The following is a 19,490-nucleotide window of genomic DNA, read 5'->3' on the forward strand; positions in this document are numbered from 1 at the left end:
TCCCTCCTTCTTTCCTTCCTTCCTTCCTTCCTTCCTTCCTTCCTTCCTTCCTTCCTTCCTTCCTTCCTTCCTTCCTTCCTTCCTTCCTTCCTTCTTTCTATGGTTACATGATTCATGATTTTTCCCATCCCTCTTCCCTCCCTCCTCCTGGAGCTGACAAGCAGTTCCACTGGGCTATACATATATCATTGTTCAAAACTTATTTCTATGTTATTCGTATCTGCAATAGAGCGATTCTTTAACATCAGAACCCCAATCATATCCCCATCGAATTACAAGATCAATCACATGTATTTCTTCTGCGTTTCTGCTCCCACAGTTCTTTTTCTGGATGTCACAGCATTCTTTCTCATAAGTTCCTCTGGATTGTCCTGGATCATTGCATTACTGCTAGTAGAAAAGTCCACTACATTCGATTGTGCCACAGTGGATCTGTCTCTGTGTACAATGTTCTGCTGATTCTGCTCCTTTCACTCTGCATCAATTCCTGGAGGTCGTTCCAGTTGTGAATATATTTCTGAGATAGTTTTCATTTTAGTTCCAATTTCATTTGTTCCACCTTTCAAATTTCAGATACATGTAGAAAACAAAAGGAAGACCATAGAAGTTGTGGTCCTGATACATGCCTCTCAGCCTATGTATCCATACCCTCCAGTCATGTAGGGTATTTTTCTAGAAGTGATAGATAACTTGCCCCCATTTTCAAGAAGGTTATAATTTAGTAGGAATATAAAAAATAACTGATAGAAGTTAGAATATGACTAAAGATCAGAAAAGGAATGAATTTATGGAATTGCCTCAAGGTTAGGGATTGGTCCATTTTTTCCCCCTTCTTTGTACCTCTAGAAGTTAGCACAGTGCCTGGAACATATTGTAGGAGGCCCTTAAAAATGCTAGTGGAATTGAATTGGGAAGTCATGATTAGTTGGGGATTGGAGTTGAGATTCAGCAAGGCTTGACAGATGAGGCAGGCAGTCAAGGAGACTCCTGCACAGTAAAGAATCCAGGGTGTGGGACATGAAGAGTATGCTGCAGGCAGTAGAGGTGAGCTACACAGACATACACTGAGCAGCTAGGTGGTACCATGTATAAAATGCTGGGCTTAGAGTCAGGAAGACTCAGGCAGACTCCAGGCCTAGCCCTCTTTCCACTGAGCCACCTTGCTGCCCCTGAATTGATTAAAACAAAAACAGAAAACATCCCACTTTCAAAGATTCCTGTTTTTCTACCAACTACCTTAGTCTGGTTTCATTTTTATTCTCTATTATTTTTCTTTTTAAACATTTGTTTAATAAACAAGATTTTTTTTGTCCCTCTTAGCCTCCATTTACCCCTACTAAAGCAAAAAAAAAAATTTTTTTTGATCCTTGTAACAGATATGCATAGTTAAGCAAAAAACAAATTCCTATATTCTCCCAGGTCCAAAAATGTATCTCATCTTACACTTTTAGTATATCACCTCTCTGCCATGAGGTAGATGGTGTCCATCGTCATTAATCTTATCCAATTTTGGGATTGGTCATTGCATTGATCTGCATTCAAAACTTTCAAAGTTTTTTTATGTTTTTATAGTGTTGTTTGTGATTGAAAGGAAAATGAGATAAAATGCCCCAAAAGCTAAGTAGGTAAGAGACTATTTTAACCACATAAATCAGATTCTTATTTCTGTTACTATTATATAAACTGTCATTTGAGAAGCAGTACATAGTTTAGTATGAAGAGAGAGCCAGGAAAACTGAAGTTCAAGTTTGGCCTCTGACACATGCTGTCTTTGTGATACTGAGCAAATCTTTAAAGTCTGTAGATTTCAGAAAATGTACCTCATTGATATTGATAGAAGGCACTTCTTCTACTCAGGAAATCACATTTCCCTAAATTAGTGAAATTCCAGGTCCAATCTCTATCACTTAATGTGCCTTGATAAAATTCTTCTTAATTTTTATGGGCAAAAAATAGCCCTTTTGATTGAATGGCCATTTTAAGAACCCTTACTCCAAAACTTAAGAGAATTGCCCCTGCTCCCCTTCAACCACCTACAGAACCAAGACTTTCCATCTTAGAGCCACAAATGAGAAACAAGTCCCCAAAGTTCTCTAGAAGACAGAGATGTGGTAGACTCCTTGAGAAGAATAATTGTAACACTTGTTTGAGAAGCTTCTCCTATAGAGCCTTTAGCCAATGTTACTCTCTCTGTAAGAGCGAGGTAGATGAAATTTCCATTTGCCTTCTATGAAGTGGTCAGAGAGAGTTTGCATGAGCATTTTCACTTTCATCTGTGAAGATCTATGAAATAAATTATGGGGATGACAGAGAGAATGAGGGTGAAGAGAAACTTCTTTGTTAGAACTTCAACTTTTTCTGAAGAAACACTAAGAATTTTATCACAAATGAATCTGTACAGCAGACTGGTTCAGTGTTGGCTTGAGAGAAACTGAAGAGTCTTTTTGCTGTCGTGGTTGGAGAGAAGCTAGGGAGGACAGAGGATGGAAAGATCTTTTTTTTTTTTTTTTTTTTTAATGGAATGACCTCTTTTCTGGATGGAACTGTTTCAACTTTCATATTGCAAAGATGATGAAGATAATTCTTGAGTAGAGACTTGCTTTGTTATTCTGAATGAACTAAATAGTATGGAACAACTGTATTCTCAGAAATTAAGGGAAGTCCTTTGTGATTACAGTGAGCTTTAATGTGACTGGCTATTATCATTCCCAATTTAAAATATTGTAAAGGATTATCTATATATTTGTTTCATTTTTAATGCATTGAATATTCAATAACTTTAATATTTATTTAATCTTAGGATGTTGAAGGTAACTATTATGGGACAGATAGGTGGTTCAGTAAATAGAGCAATGGGCCTGGAATTAGGAAAACCTGAGTTCATATTTGGATTCAAATACTTTATAGCTTTGAGACCCTGGGCAAGTCACTTAACCTCTGTTTGTCTTAGTCTACTGGAAAAGAAAATGACAAACTACTTCAAAATCATTGCCAAGAAAATCCCACAGACAATATTGGAATGCTATGTTCCACAGGGATACAAAGTCAGATGTGACTGAACAACAGGAATAATAATTGGGAAAACAAAAGTTTTCCTATTAAATAAATAATACTTGATGATCTGAGATGAGAGTTTTGCGCTTAGTTGATTGGTATGTTGCAATTTTACTGTTTAATGAAGAAATATGTAAACATGGGCTAGATTATCCAATAGCTAAGGATGAGACTAAATATGAGAACAAGTCAAGCTGAGGGCTGATGGGTAAAGTGAATTCAGTGGTCCATTTAACCTTGTTAAATGTGAGGGATTATCGTTCAAACTTTACTATACAGTATTAAAATAATCTGTTGACTAAATGGCAGTTTTTATATATTGATACAATAATCTGTTCCCTCTTAATATACTGTCAGTCAGCTACCATTTATTCAGCTCCCACTGTGCACCAAGCATTGGAATTAAAAAAAGAACTATTCCTTGCCCTGGAGAAGCTCATAGTCTATAAGGGAGATAGCATGCAAATGAACAAAATATATGAAGAGTCTTTTTATTTCCTTACCAAAAACCAAAAAATCTAAGCAGCCATTTAAGCCTGCAAGTATTTCTCAACTAAAGTTTAAACTTCAGTTAAAATGAGTTTTTTTGAATTATTCTTACTTTTAGCTGCTTGTTACTCATTTGCCATTGATGACTAGAGTAACCTCTATCTTCACATTGAATAGACATGAATACTTATTTAGTCAAATGAATTTTCTGTTATGGTTTATTGAAATTGCCAATATGCACAATTGCCAGCTAAAGCCATACAAATCATCTGTGCTGCAGAACCTGAATTAACCAGCATTCCATCAGGGATAATTCTTCCTGCAGTGGCACTTATGCACTCCTATAGTATGCTGATAATTGATGTTTATCTTGATGTATCACCCAGTGGCACAACAGAATCCTAAAGTACCTTCTGAATCATCAAAGATTAAATCAGACTTATTATGGTTTACAGAACATGTTATTATATCCTTAATCTTTGAAATTTTATAATTTTGAGTAACCAAATAATTTGATTAACTGAATAAAATGCAAAATAATATTTTCCAGTATTATAAAATTCAGCCCCTAATAATGAATAGGTAATGTGGATTATATAACATTGAATATTTTGTGGTATCAAAAATGTTAATTTAGTGTTAAGAATATTTTCCCTTTTTTTTGTTAATTTATAGTTCAGAAATTCTTTTTTTTTTTAAAGAATTTAAGTTTAATTAATTTAGAGCATTTTCCCATGGTTACATGAATCATTTTCTTTCCCTCCCCTCCTTCCATCCCCCTCCCATAGCCATTGAACATTTCCACTGGGTTTTACATGTGTCATTGATCAAGACCTATTTCCTTATTATTAGTATTTGGACTAGGGTGATCATTTAGCACAGGGGTCTGCAACTTATGGCTCTTGAGCCATATCTGGCTCTTTTGAGGGCCAGATATGGTTCTTTCTGTAGGAGCCATAAAGTCAATTTTTTTACAGGCACTGTTACAGGAGTGCGCACTGTGAGCACTGTACGGCTCTCACAAAATCACATTTTAAAAAATGTGGTGTTTATGGCTCTCATGGCCAAAAAGGTCGCCGACCCCTGATTTAGAGTCTACACCCCAATCATGTCTCTATCCACCCATGTGATCAAGCAGTTGTTTTTCTTCTGTATTTCTACTCCCATAGTTCTTTCTCTCCATGTGGATAGCATTCATTCTCATAGATCCCTCAGAATTGTCCTGGATTATTGCATTGCTGCTAGTACAGAAATCCATTACATTCAATTTTACCACAGTGTATCAGTCTCTGTGTATAATATTCTCCTGGTTCTGCTCCTTTCACTCTGCATCAATTCCTGGAGGTCATTCCAGTTCACCTGGAACTCTTCCAGTTCATTATTCCTTTGAGCACAATAGTATTCCATCACCAGCATATACCACAATTTGTTCAGCCATTCCCCAATCAAAGGGCATTCCCTCATTTTCCATTTTTTTGCCACTACAAAGAGTGCTTGTATAAATAATTTTGTGCAAGTCTTTTCTCTTATAATCTCTTTGGGGTATAAACCCAGCAGTGGTATGGCTGAATAAAAAGGGCAGGCAGTCTTTTAATGCCCTTTGGGCATAGTTCCAAATTGCCTTCTAGAATGGTTGGATCAGTTCACAACTCCAACAGCAATGCATTAGTGTCTCAAATTTGCCACATCCCCTCCAACATTTATTACTTTCCTTTGCTGTCATTTTGGCCAATCTGCTAGGTGGTATCTCAGAGTTGTTTTGATTTGCGTTTCTCTAATTATAAGAGATTTAGAACACTTTTTCATGTCCTTATTGATAGTTTTGATTTCTTTAGCTGGAAATTGCCTATTCATGTCCCTTGCCCATCTATCTTGGAGAATGGCTTGATTTTTTTTTTTTTGTTATAGTTCTGAAATTCTGTTATCTAGTTAAATATCTCTACCAGTTCTGAAAGGCAAGCCCTAATAATTTTATTCCTTAGGACTTGGTTTCCTTGAGCTAGCTGAATAGAAAAACTATCTTAACCCTTTCCAATGGCCTGTTATGACCAGAAGTCATAGAAATAATAGAAATTAAGAACTGATACAGATGGATCATCCCCATGGCTATTTGTAAGGTTTGTACCACTAGATTTAATCATCTTTACATATTTTCAATTAAGCCTAACTGACTACATATGCCAGACTTGGGATTTAGTTAGATGTCTGTGTATTTGGTAGCTTAAAAGGAAGCAGCTGGTTCTCAGCAGTTCGGTAAGTAGTTATGCTATTTGATGTACTAAACAGAAAAATGGAAGGTTGTTCTGTAATTTGCCCCTTTATTGTACTTTTCCTAGCTAAGTTTAATCATAGAAACATTTCCCCCTCTCCTTTGTCAAGGAAATCTCACCTTTTTTAGAAAACTTTTTTGATGGATCATCAGGAACATGCTCTGGGATTCACATACCAAAGGATTTGTTTACATAAGTTGTGCCAGTAAGGAAATGGAGAAGGAACTCTGGGTCCTGATTTGGTCTCCACCCAACCTCAGCTTTATTTCTTTTTGTTAAGGAAGAACAATATGTGTGTATGAGAGAGAGAGGACTGGGAAAGTGGGAAGGAGGGAAGAAGAGACCCGTGTGGGAAAAGGAAGAAAAGGGGAGAGGGGAAAAAAGAAAGGGAGGTAGGGAGGACTTAGAGGGAAGGAGTGGGAGAGAGAGCATTGTTAGAATGATTTGTAAGTGCTTAGTGTGATTTCCTTCTGTGAGTCTCCATGGCTTATAACTCATAAATGAAAACAATATCTCCCAATTTTACACTTCGCATTTGGGAGCTTCTTTAGAACATTGAGGTGGCCTGCCCCCAATTCACCCTCTATTCCCCCTTAGGTACAAAATGATTATCTGAATTTTCAAGTATACGTGCTAAAATGTCTATACTATTTGTTGTTATTTCCAAGTATACATTGTGTGTTTTTTTCGACGCAATAAGGTTCAGACAAGAAATTTGACATTTTTGAGGCTGCTCATTATTTTTTTCATCAAGGTTACATGATTCATGTTGTCTCCCTCTCCCATTTCCTCCCCACCCTCCTGGAGTTGACAAGCAATTCCATGAGTTTTACATGTATTATCACTCAAAACCAATTTATATATTGTTCATTTTTGTAATATTTTGTAAATGATATTTTGTAATAATTTTGTAAAACCAAAACACCAAATCATATATCCAAATAAACAAGTGATAGATCATGTTTTCTTCTACATTTCTATTATAATAATTCTTTCTCTGAAGGTAGATACCATTCTTTTCATAAGTCCCTCAGAATTGTTCTGGATGGGTGTATTGCTGTTAGTAGCATTTGTCCCACTATGTTTTAGTTACTCTGTACAAAATGATCTCCTGGTTCTGCTCATTTCACTCTGCATCAGTTTATGGAGGTCTTGACAGTTTTTAAGGAAATCATTTGGTTCATCATTCTGTATAGCACAGTAATATTCATCACCATCATATACTGCAGTTGTTCAGCTATTCCCCAAATGAGGGACACATCCCCTCAGTTTCCAATTTTTTGCCACCACAAAAAGCACAGCTACAAATATTTTTGTACAAACAGGTTCATCCCCATTTAAAAAAAAAAAAAATCTCTTTCAGATACAGACCTAGTAGTGGTATTACTGGATCAAAAGGCGTCCACTCTTTTAAGACTAGGGACTATTGGGAAGTATGATAACATTCCATTAAGTGCTGGATTCAGAGTAAGAAGAGCTGGGTTTGAATCCCATCTATGCCCTCTCATCAGTTAAGATTTAAAAATCATTACATGTGGGCTAGTTGGTGGGCTACTTGGCCTATAAGGATCATTCTAGCCTTGAATCTATGGTTCTTACTCTTAATAATAGTAAATCTGCTATGCTTTTTTCCCCTTCTTCCTTCCCACAGTTTTCTTCAATTAACATTGACTTCTAGTTCTTTTCTCGGATTTAAGCTATAAACAAGTCCACCTTCCTATATATGGAACTGGGATTTTTTTTCTGAATACATTGTCCATGTAGTGTCACACACACACACACACACACACACATATTAGACAGATTTCACATTTATAGCCATACAAAATTACTTCTGCATTTTATTTCTAGTGACTTGGCATTTTGATACTCAAAAGAATTTATGGCCATTTGCAAATTTGGAGATTTTTGCTTTCCTATGCAGAAAGACTAGATTCATAGGAGACCTGGGTTCATACTCAAGTCTCTGTTACTAATTGTGTAACTTTGGGGAGTTCGCTTAATGAATATTGGTTTCTTTATCTTTAAAAGGAGCCTGGCATGCTCCCTTACATAATTCTTATTCCCTTGAGTCACTGTGAAATATTTTAGAATTTGAATTAAGGGTGCATGTATTTCTTTCCAGTAAAAAGGACCTGCAACTGCTGAGTCATCATAGAAAATGGATGGGGTCAAATTTAGTATATTTCTTATGATTTTAGCATCTTAAAAAAAATCTCAACAAATGTCTATGTGTATAATACCCAGGAATCTATATTATTTAAATGAGTTGGTTCACAGTGCTTTCTTTACCTGAGATAAAAAGTAAAGAATGTTTATCATAAAATTTACTTGTTGTTGGATTTATTGGGATAATCTTCTATCTTTTCCATTATTCAACATTTTACTGGTGAAAACTTTGTAGCTAGTCATAATTCCTCAGGTTTTTAAGGACAGTTGGAAAACCTGATCATTTTAAATTTCTCTTTAAAACATCTTCGTTTTCCACAAACCATGCCATTTGGGCTTCCTCATACACTTTAAGAAATCTTCTGAAGTGGCTTTTGATATTTTTAACTTATTTTAAGAAAATAGAGTCAAGAGAAAAATCTACAGATTTCCTTTTCAAAAATGAGTTTGGGAAGAGAGGAAGCATGTAAGTAATTGTAACAGGCAGTTAAAAGTACCCAAGGGCATTGAGGGCCAGTTGCCATTGCTTCTTATTAGCTATTTTGTGACCTTCTACTTAGTTTGTAGTCTTTGATTTTTTTTTTCTTTCTTTCTTTAAACAAGCTTTTCCCTAAGGTGGCAGAGCTGATTAAGAAAATTCCCTTTTCCTTTGCATTGTGTGTTGGAGGTGGGGGGAGTCAGGGATTAGAGTTAGTGCCAGTGGAGCACAAGCCCCAGCAGGCCCTACCAGGCTGGGAAAGGCTTTGAGTATGGGCTTGGCCTGTACTGCCATGTGAGGCCTGACTTGGCTGAGTTTAGAGAGTCTTATCAGGCTAGCAGCTGATGAAATCAGGGGGCCACAGCAACTTACAAAATGTGAAGTGCTTGGGCCACATGTTAGTAGTAGTGGGACTACTGATACTAGGGAAGTCTGATCTTTTGAATTATTGAAGAAGTCATCCACATAATAAGGCATAAATACAGTGGCATTTAGGGTGGGGAGAGGAAAGAAAGGTGAATGCTGATCTGAGCCTTTCCTGCCTCCTGAAGAATGGTTTTTAGTAAATGGCCCATTATGAATAACGAGTGACTCAAGCTGCAGTCTTTCTGCAGAGGCAGACGTAAAATATATGTTGTCAGTTTTAAAGTGTAGCAGGATAGGTTAAGGGTAAGACAAATGCATTGCTGCAAAAATAGAGCTCAGCGGATAGGCATCTCTTCACACAACAACCCTATGCCTAGGCAAAGGAACTACTTAGAACAGTATCCAGCTGAGTTGTAGCATAGAAAATTCACTAAAGCCTGACTAATAAAAAAGGTTTAGGGTAGTTGTTTTTAAATTCACACTTAGCTGTATTGTTTCTTATTGCCTTGAAACATTTCTACTGAAAAAGTCTTGAGGGTAAAATTAATTTTGCCTTGGCAAATATTTACCAATTTCTCTTTTAAAAAAATAATTGGTTTTTATTTTTTCTCTTCATTACCTTTCTAGCCTTATTACATATTATTCCTCTCCATATGCTCAGGGGTCCAGCCAATTTGCTCTTGTTAGCCTTCATAAATTTGCTCAATCTTTATGCCTTTGCACTTTCTGTCTGGTAGGACTGTAATAAACAACCTCCTCATTTAGTCTCTTCCAATCTCCAGTTTCCTACAAGAAATTAGGGGTGACACTCATATCAAATACTACTTTCTCCATGAGACTAGAACTGGAGATCCTCAGCTGCTGGTACTCTTCATATCTCAAATTGCCTATATCTGTTTTGTATCTATTTATATCTATGTTGTTCTTAGTAGATATCCATAGATATTCTCCCCCTCTGTTAGAATGTATTTCTCCTGATGGAAGGGGCTGTTCACTTTTGTCTTTGTATCTATACCTAATGCTTAGTACATTGTCCAGCCTGTAGTAGGTACTTAATAAATGCCCATTGATTGACTGCTTTCCTCCTTATCTTTCCACAATTTTATAAATGGAGAATATTATCTAATTTTCTGACTTTTTAAATTAACCTACTTTTCTGTGTTTTTTTTTTTTTTTTAAGCAAGGCTGACTCTAATTTTCAAAAACCTCGAATGCCTTGAACTAAAACACTACTCTTCTAACAGGAACTCAGCTCTGGTGATGAACCATTTCATGATGATATTTAACATATTGTTGCAAGAATATGGTGAATCATTTTTTGAGCTTTGTTTTTGTGTAATGGAGAAAAGTAAACTATATTCTAGAATTCTTTTCTTTCTTTGCATATTTGTAATGCCAGTATCTTTGGTCTTTTATCAGTATTTCTTACAAGTATTGCATGATCTAACACTATTTCCATGGTACATTTAGAATGCCAATTGCATTATCCTGTCTTTGAAATATAAATGAAACTATCTATGTTCCATGCTTATGTAGTTAACCCTACACATCTCTTGTCAAATGAGAAACTAAAACACAGATAAAACTAAGAAGGGAAAACATATATCTTTTTTTTTTTAAAACCCTTAACTTCTGTGTATTGGCTCCTTGGTGGAAGAGTGGTAAGGGTGGGCAATGGGGGTCAAGTGACTTGCCCAGGGTCACACAGCTCGGAAGTGTCTGAGGCCAGATTTGAACCTAGGACCTCCCATCTCTAGGCCTGACTCTCAATCCACTGAGCTACCCAGCTGCCACCCCCCATATATCTTTTTAATTTGTCCTACTTTTATGAAGAATCATATTGGCTATTGGCTATTTTGTGAGTGGAGGAAGATAAATAAATGAAAAGGCATTTATTATGTACTCACTATATGTAAAGTGTCGCATTAAAAATAAAAAAGGAAGATAGTTTCTGCTCTCAAGAGGCTAACTTTCTCAGTGGTGGAGTCAATATATGCAGGAAGCTTCATTTCAGCATAAGTCACATGGAAAGGCCCAGGGGTTCTTAGGTGGGGAAAAAAAGCAGATGATAATTTGTCTTTTTAAATCTTATTTCCATTGATAAAACACAGTTGGTTTTTTAGTCGAATAGCATTGTCTCTTTTGTAATTTATATTGGAATATTTAATATAGTCACCTTGGGTCAGTATATATGCCACAGAAATGGTAGAATTTTTGTTCTAGAGACCTTTTTTCCTTATGTGACAAAAATGGAAAGTATTTTGTGGCCAATTTCCCTCTTTTACTTATTCTGAAATGTTTTCATGATATTTTGCCTTATTAAGTTGTTTGGTAGGGACAGAGAGAGTCTCCTGAATTGCCTTGTCCCATTCATTCTAGAATAATTTCAAAATCTTCTTTACTAGTTAACTTGGTTGAACTCTTTCCTAAGATAGCCTTCCTTTCTTTGACAGGTGGATCCCTTTCCTATATATGCAGTATTATATGATCTCTTTGGGAAACTGAAATATATTTGATCACATGAAGCATATTCACTTAATATTTGGTATATATTTTTTGGTTTTACTTTTTAAAGTTTTATCATTGTTTTTAGTTTTTACACTATTGTCATTACCTCATGAGTACACTCCCACTGAACCTTTTCATATAATAACAAAAAACATTTCAGCAAAGTCAGCTAACATGATGGGTGTGTCTGATAGTGTCTACTGCTTTCTACCTCTATTGTCCCCAACCTCTCTGTTGAGAAGTGAGAAGTATGTTTCTTCCTCATCAGTTCTTCAGGACTAAGATCATTAAAAACAAAATTTGACTGCTTTTTATTGTTACTTGCATTATTGTAGCCATTGTGTATATAGTTTTCTTGATTCTGACTTGTTTGCTCTTCATCAGTTCATACAGCTCTTCCAGTGTGTCTTGGAATTCCTCCTATTCATTTTTTCTTATACTGAAGTAATACCTTATTGCATTCACCTGCCATTATTAGTTCAGCCATTCCCTATTAAGTGTGCATTCATTTTCTAATTTTGTTTTTTGGTGACCTCAAAGCATGCTTTTATGAATAATTTGTTATAAAGATAGCTTCATGGAATTGTGGAGAAAGTGTTGGACTTGAAGAAAATCTGAATTTGAATCCTGTCTTAGACACTTTTTAGCTGTGTGACCCTTGGCAAGTCTCTTAACATCTCTAAGTCTTAGTTTCTCCTATAAGATGGGAATAATAATATCAGCTTCTACAGAGGGTTGTTGTGAGATATCCCAGGAGATCATATTCATAAAGTGATTCGCAAACCTTAAAATGCTGTGTAAGTGCCTTGCAGTAATACTCTTATATCAAGAAGGGCCCTTTTGGTCATTAACCTACTCAGTCAACCCTTTCTCATTTAGCATCTACTGTGGTAGAATGCAAAGTATGAGAGAGACAGACAGACAGAAGGAATGACCCTGACTAGAAGATACTTTTCAATCAATAGTTTAGGTGCTTCCAAAGTTCCTTTTGAAACATGGTAGAATAGAAGAAACATGTTTAATGTGCCTATCTATTCTTTCTCCATTTTTCTCCTCGGATCCCTGTAGTGTCTTTAAATTTGCTTAGATTCTCACTTGGTAAGATCATATCTAACCAGATGGATAAGCTGCATGAAGCAGGCACTGTGAAGTCCATGCTGTCATCAATTCATGCCCCCAGCAGGTTATACCCTTCCCTAGAAAATCTGTATCTGGTCAGCAGATGGTTGCCCAGGCCCCCTCAAGGTTGAGTGGCCTCCTGTTATTGGCTTGTCTTGGTCACAGGGGCTATGGGTGAAACCCTTCTGTGTTTTTCCCTCTTAATTTTGACATGAGATCCCACCCCCTTATGCTCCCGAACCCTCCCCCCATGTTCATATCTGGTTTTTTTTTTATTCTTTTGTAATACAAAGACAAAAGATGATTCTTCCTGAGAAGTAGGCAGCTGGCTATCTGTGTCCAGATCATCTGAATTCTTCTTTTAGTTGTCTCCTTTATTCTAGCCTCAATTTTCCACATACTTTCTTTTGATGAACTCTTGGTATCTATAGTTTCCTCATAGTCTGGAAACCTTGCATAGTTTAGCCAGTTATTACCTAAGGGAATCAATCACCCACTCTAGAGATGTAGAGACTCTCCTCACTACATTCCCTGCATGCCCAGACTGATCTGGGTGGAAGCATCAGGATCCTTCTATTTGGACACAGGCACAGGCCTGGGCAGAAAAGAAATAAGTGGCAAGTGCTGTGGTCACTACCATTATCAACTGTTTTTCTTAGAATATTTTTGGCAAGTTTCCTGGTGGTCCAATTTTCACAGCTCCCACATGAGATCTTTTCATTTGTTTCCTACTTGTTAATATGGGTGTCATCCATTAGTTACTAGGTAGCACATGTGGTGGCCCAGAATGAGGAGAAGTCTTAAGACTTAAACTTATTATTTTCCTTTTCAGTTGCCCAAACTTACTATTGAGTAGAGAGCTTACCTCTTTTCTTTAATCTCTTTGGGGTAAAGACTTATAGTGGCATCACTGAATTAAGGATATGCAGTTTTAATAGCTTTTTGGATGCAATTCCAGATTCCTTCCAAAATGATATCACAGTTTGCTGCTCCACCAACAGTATATTAGTGTACCTATTTTCCCATAACCTTCTAGAATTCTTCCTTTTCTTTTTTGCTCAACTTTGCCAGTTTGATGGGTATAAGATGGATTCTGAGTTATTTTAATTTGCATTTCTCTTATTAATGATTAGAGCATATTGATATCTTAGATTTCTTCTGAAAATCCCTTATTCATATCCTTTGAAAGCTATTATTTGAGGAATAGCTCTTATTCTTACAAATTTAAGTCAGTTCTTTAATGCCCAAAGGGCTTTAAAAGAATGCATGCTCTTTGATCCAGCAACACCGCTACTAGGTTTCTACCCTAAAGAGGTAATAATGAAAAATGTTTGTACAAAAATATAGCTGCGCTCTTTGTGGCGGCAAAAAATTGGAAAATGAGGGAGTGTCCCTTGACTGAGGAATGGCTGAACAAATTGTGGTATCTGATGATAATGGAATACTATTGCACTGAAAGGAATGATGAACTGGAGGATTTCTATATGAACTGGAAGAACCTCCAGGAACTGATGAATAGTGAAATGAGTAGAACCAAGAGACCATTATTCACAGAAAATGGAACATTGTGGAACAATACAATGTAATGGACTTTACTAATACAAGACAATCCCAAGAGATATGTGAGAAAGAATGCTATCTACATCGAAAGAAAGAACTGTGAGAGTAGAAACACAGAAGGAAAAACAAATGACTTATTCATTTTTATGGATATAAGATTTGGGGCTTTGGTTTTAAAAGATTATTCTATTGTAAAAGTGAATAATATGGAAATTGGCATAAGGGATAACATTTGTATAACCCAGTGGAAGTGCGTATTGGATCCAGGAGTGAGAAGAGTAGAGGGGAGGGAAAGAAAATGAAATATGTGAACATGGAAAAATATTTTTAAAATAAAATATTAAAAAAGAGTGCACATTTAAGTCAATTCTTTATGTTTCTTTGAACCATAGAAAGCATGAAATCTTTATCAGAGAAACTTGGTGCATATTATTCCTCTTCTTCCCCACCTCCCCCAAGTTTCTTGCTATATTGGTTTTGTTTATGTGAAAACCTTTTAATTTTCTGTAACCAGAATTTCCCATTTTAACTTCAGTGATCCCTTCTATCTCTTTCCCTATCCATAGAACTGATATGTAATTTCTAATCTGGTCCTTTAACTCAAGGTGTCATCCTCTATGTCTAAAATATATACCCATTTATAGTTTATCTTGGCACATAGTATGGGATGCTATTCTATACTGAATTCCTTCCAGACCACTTTTAAGTATATTACTACCCAGTTTATGTTGAATAGTGAATTGTGGTCCTCATTGCTTAGATATTTTGGCTTATCAAACGCAAGACTTCTATGTTCATTTGTTTTTGTATTTAGTTTCCTTAATTTGTTAAATTGATTGACCTCAATTTTTTAACTAGTGGCAAATTAGTTTGGGATTTGATACTGGTAGGTCCCCTTTCCACTTTCTTTCCTCAGTTTCCTTGAGATTCTTTACATACAGATGAATCCCAAATTAAATTCTTCCACATGAATTTTGTTATTCTTTTTCTAGCTCTAAAAACTACTCTTTTGAAAATTTAATTGTTGTGGTACAAAATAAGTAAATTAATTCAGGTAGTGTTGTCATCTTTTTATTATATTGGCTTATTCTACCCATGAGGAATTAATAATTCTCCCTTTGTTTAGATCTGTCTGTATTTGTGTGAAGAATATTTTCTTGTTATGTTTCTAAAGTTCTTGGGTATGTCTTGGCAGGTAGATGTCCAAATATTTCATATTTTCAATAATTATTTTAAATGTCATTTCTTTTTTAATACTGCCTTCTGGGTTTTTTTTTTAGTAATATACAGAAATGCTGGTGATTAATGTGGGTTTACTTCATATCTTGAAACTTTGTTGAACTCTAGAAACAAGCAAGACAGTTTTATACACACACATGTGCACACATACTTTTTTGGGGGGCAGATGATGCCTTCTCTAATGTGGGGAGAGGGTGAAGGGAAGGAGATAACTGGGAACATTATTGCAACAACTAAATAAATAAACAATTAGAAAAAAAAATATTCCTAGAGTGAATCATTGTGAGCCAGGCAAAGGGGTTTGAGGAAATCCTTAAAGTTGGAAGAGATTTTGGGAATCATCTATTTCCAATATCTTTATTAACAAATGAAAAAAACTGAGAGTCAGAGAGGTTCAGTGATTGGCCCAAAGCCATACAGGTAATGAATGACACAGTTGGGACTTAATCTTGTATCTAACAAGTTTTTGTTCCATGCTCTTTGTATTCTATCAAAAAGGACAGACAGTTCTTCTATCAATGATATGCCACATTCCCATTCTTTCCCATTCCTCTCCACCTCTTTCTTGATGATGGATAGTTGCAACTTCAGGACCTTAGGGATGCTAGAAACAATTTTCAACTGCCTACTGCTGTCACTGGGAACATCAGGTCTTTGACTTTTACAATCCTGCTTTGAATTGGTCATCTGCTGAGTGTTCCTATTGAAGTCCAAAGTGCTCTGTGACACAGCCTACAGACTAGAGTGGCAGGGATGGCAGCTGGAAGCTATCACCAGTCAGAAGTTATTGGATAGTAAGTGTTCCTTCCATAAGAAGGGGAGTGAAGTGAAAACATGGGAGAAATGAGAGGAAACATTCCATTTCTTCCCCTTTTTTTTCTCTCATAAGCTTAGGGAGAGATATGGTTTACTCTTATTACAGCCTAGTGTACTAAAAAGAATACTAGCCTTGAAGTTATAAGACCTAAATTTGAGTTTCTGTTCCATGAATTGTTAGCTTTATGATGGTGGGAATGCCACTTGTCTGAGCTTTCATTTCTCATCTGTAAAATGAGGCTAATGAGGCTAATAACATTTAGGGAAACCACTTTACAGAATTGTTGTCAAAGATAACATGTAAACTTCTTTGGAATTATAGAACTCCTTGTTACAAATACCAAGTTGTGATGGTTAGTTCATATGAAGAAAAGCTCTAGTTCAGAAGGTTCTATCAGAATACAATATGTTTTTTAAAATGCTGAATATTAACACTTTTAATACCACCCTAGACATAAAAAAACAGTGAATTTTATAGGTATTTTCATACTTCCTTTATGGACTTTATATTCTAGTTTCTCTCAATTCATTGACTTGAGTAAATCACTGTTGTTTGGAGCTATATGCCTTTAAAGAAAAATTCATGATTGAAGACCAAAGAAATAAGAATAGTTAATCCAGCAATTAAGTACCTTCTCTGTGTCAGGTACAGTACTAAGCACTGGGGATGCAGAGAAAGACAGTTTCCACCTTCTAGGACCTCCTAGTCTAATGGGAGAGCAACATGCAAACAATTATGTACAGATAAGATTATATGGAGGATAAATTGAAGATAAGCCCAAAGGGAAGATTCTGGGAGAGACAATACTGAAGTTCAAGATACAGACCTTTTCCATGAAGTTATCTAAGATACATTGTTTGATTCTAAGAATTTTTATTAAATTGTGTCTCTAGTTCCTAACACCTTACATATAATAAATTTATAATCAACATTTGAATGGAGCATCCAAATGGCACAGGGATAGAACACTGGGTTTGGATTTGAGAAGATCCATCTTCCTCAGTTCAAATCTAGCCTCAGATACTTACTAGCTGTGTGAACCTATGGAAGTTATTTAATTCTGTTTGCCTCAGTTTTATGTATAAAATAAACTTGAAAAGGAAATGGCAAACCACTTTAGTATTTTTGCCAAGAAAATCTCAAATAAAGTTGTGAAAAGTTGGACAAAGACAGAACAACAACAATAATAAACATTTAAATCACTTTCTATTTGTACAACTTAGATAAGTCATTTAACCTCACAAGACCTCAATTTTCTCATTTATAAAATGAGGTGTCTGGACTTGCTGACCTCTAAAACCCTTCTAACTCCAAATATATGAGTTTAAGTAGATGACTTTATTGAATTGAATGAACCTTACTAAGATTCACCTATTCCAGTGACCACTTAAGCTTTTGTGTATATAGTCTTATATGGAAAAAAATAACTCAGAGTTGGAAGATACCTCAGGCAGCCTCTAGTCCAATTCCTATCTAACCATAAAATTATATCCAGTAAGTGGTCATCCCAGCTTTTTAAAAAAAATTTCTTTAGTGAGGCATCTTCAGTGCTTCCATAGTAGTTCATTTCAATTTTGGAGAGATTTAATTGTGAGAAAATTTTTCTTTATATCAAGCTTAAATCTGACTCTTGGCATCCTTAACAATCATTCCTTATTCTACCATTGGGGGCCAAACAGAACAAGTTTAATCAGTCTTCCACATGATAACCTTTGACTTGAAGACAATCGACAAGTCTTTTTTTCTTCAGGCTCAAAACCTTAATTTCCTTTAATCTGTTCTTATATTATAGCATGATCTATCTCTTGGCCTTTCATTGTACCATCATCTGGGAGCTCATTAATGTCCCTCCTCAAGTGTGATAATCTGTTCTTTATAACTTAGTTATCTATAGTTTATACATGATTGTATTATTTATATGTGTTTGTATGTAAATACAAGGGTTGGTAGGTGGCTTAATTTTTTTCTTCTCTTTAAATTGATTTCTGTATCACTCTGATGTTTGTTCTTTCTCTCTCGTGTGTGTGTGTGTGTGTGTGTGTGTATACACAAAAAGTTTATATGTGTGTATAATTTTATTATTATGTTGATATTTTGGCAGTTATGTGACTCCTTTCTTCCCAGGAGATAGAAAATCTCAATTCTACTCCTCTCCCCAACATTACTAGGAATAGAAATTCAGGAGACTGGTCGTTGGTGATATTTTCATAGTAGTAATATTAAATTATATTTTTCTCTAGGTTGCTTCACAGCGTATCAGCTCAGTGGACCTTTCATGCTGTAGCCTGGAACATCTGCCTGCCAACCTCTTCTATAGCCAAGACCTCACTCATCTCAATTTAAAGCAAAACTTCCTAAGGCAAAATCCCAGTTCACCATCTAGCAGAGGACTTGGTGAACTCAAAAGGTGAGGGTACAAAAAACTGGTTGGTTGATGATTTTTAAATTAGCTTTTGTACTTATTATACTAGTCATGCCAGAGTCTTAGAGCAGTTTTTTTCTCTGTCTCTCTCTGTCTCTCTCTCTCTCTCTCTCTCTGTCTCTCTCTCTGTAGTTGGATTAGGGGCAGATTGAGAGAGAATGACAAGATTTTTCTGTTATCAGTTTACATAGGATATTTTCCTTGTATTTCCTTCACCTATATTGTTTAAGTTTTCCTAGTCTATGAAAGTAAAATTTATGATTTTCATTCTTGATTGGTTTATGTTAGAAAGAGCAGTTTTCTATATTCTCCACTCTTAACTTATTGAGAAAATGAATGTGTTAAAAGCTAATGATTTTCAGTGTGATATCCTTGACCTGTGGGGGCCTATTCAGATTAAATTGTCTAAATTCTATAAAACACAAAAGATCAGTTTCTCTTTAAAACCACATTTCTTCAGAAACTCAGAGCCAGGACTAAATCTATCATCACAATGTCATATGGATGAAAAGTGTGTGTTTCAGGAATTTGTGGGATCTCACTCTGACCCTGGAGAGTGAAGGGGCATGGGACTGAATACCCTATAGAATGTAGGATTTAGAACTGGAAGAGGCTGTAGAAATCATCTAATTCAACTTCAATAGATTACAGAAGTGGAGACTGAGTTTCAATGAGGTTAAGAGTTTTACTTAAGATCATATAGTGATATAATAGAGGGACCACTGGATTCGGACCCCAAATATCTGGGTTCAAATTAAGACAATTTTTTCTTTTTTGGGACAATAATCATCGTTGATTCTGTTATTTGTTAGTTTCAATGGACTATCATATTTGTTGAATGATTGTAATCATTACAATATATGATTTAGCATCTGGGGAGCATTATTTTTGCTTGTTGTGAAGTTTTTAGGGGGTCTGTTGTTAGATCTTGGTATTTTATCAGCATAATTGTTTATATAATTTGCAGCCCCCTTTAAACATTTCTTTTTATAGATATTT

The 19,490-nt window shown here is 35.7% G+C and overlaps 1 protein-coding gene across 1 annotated transcript in view; it reads left to right on the forward strand.

The window, feature by feature from the left end:
- The window catches only part of PHLPP1 (PH domain and leucine rich repeat protein phosphatase 1), a 284,553-nt gene that overhangs the window by 158,146 nt on the left and 106,917 nt on the right, over positions 1-19,490 (forward strand). Inside the window, exon 5 of the mRNA XM_044665749.1 lies at positions 18,310-18,476. Within this exon, the coding sequence (XP_044521684.1) occupies positions 18,310-18,476 (167 nt within the window). The remainder of the gene's footprint in view (positions 1-18,309; positions 18,477-19,490) is intronic.

The sequence above is a fragment of the Gracilinanus agilis genome, chromosome 1, assembly GCF_016433145.1.
Source record: "Gracilinanus agilis isolate LMUSP501 chromosome 1, AgileGrace, whole genome shotgun sequence".
Taxonomy (NCBI): Eukaryota; Metazoa; Chordata; class Mammalia; order Didelphimorphia; family Didelphidae; genus Gracilinanus; species Gracilinanus agilis.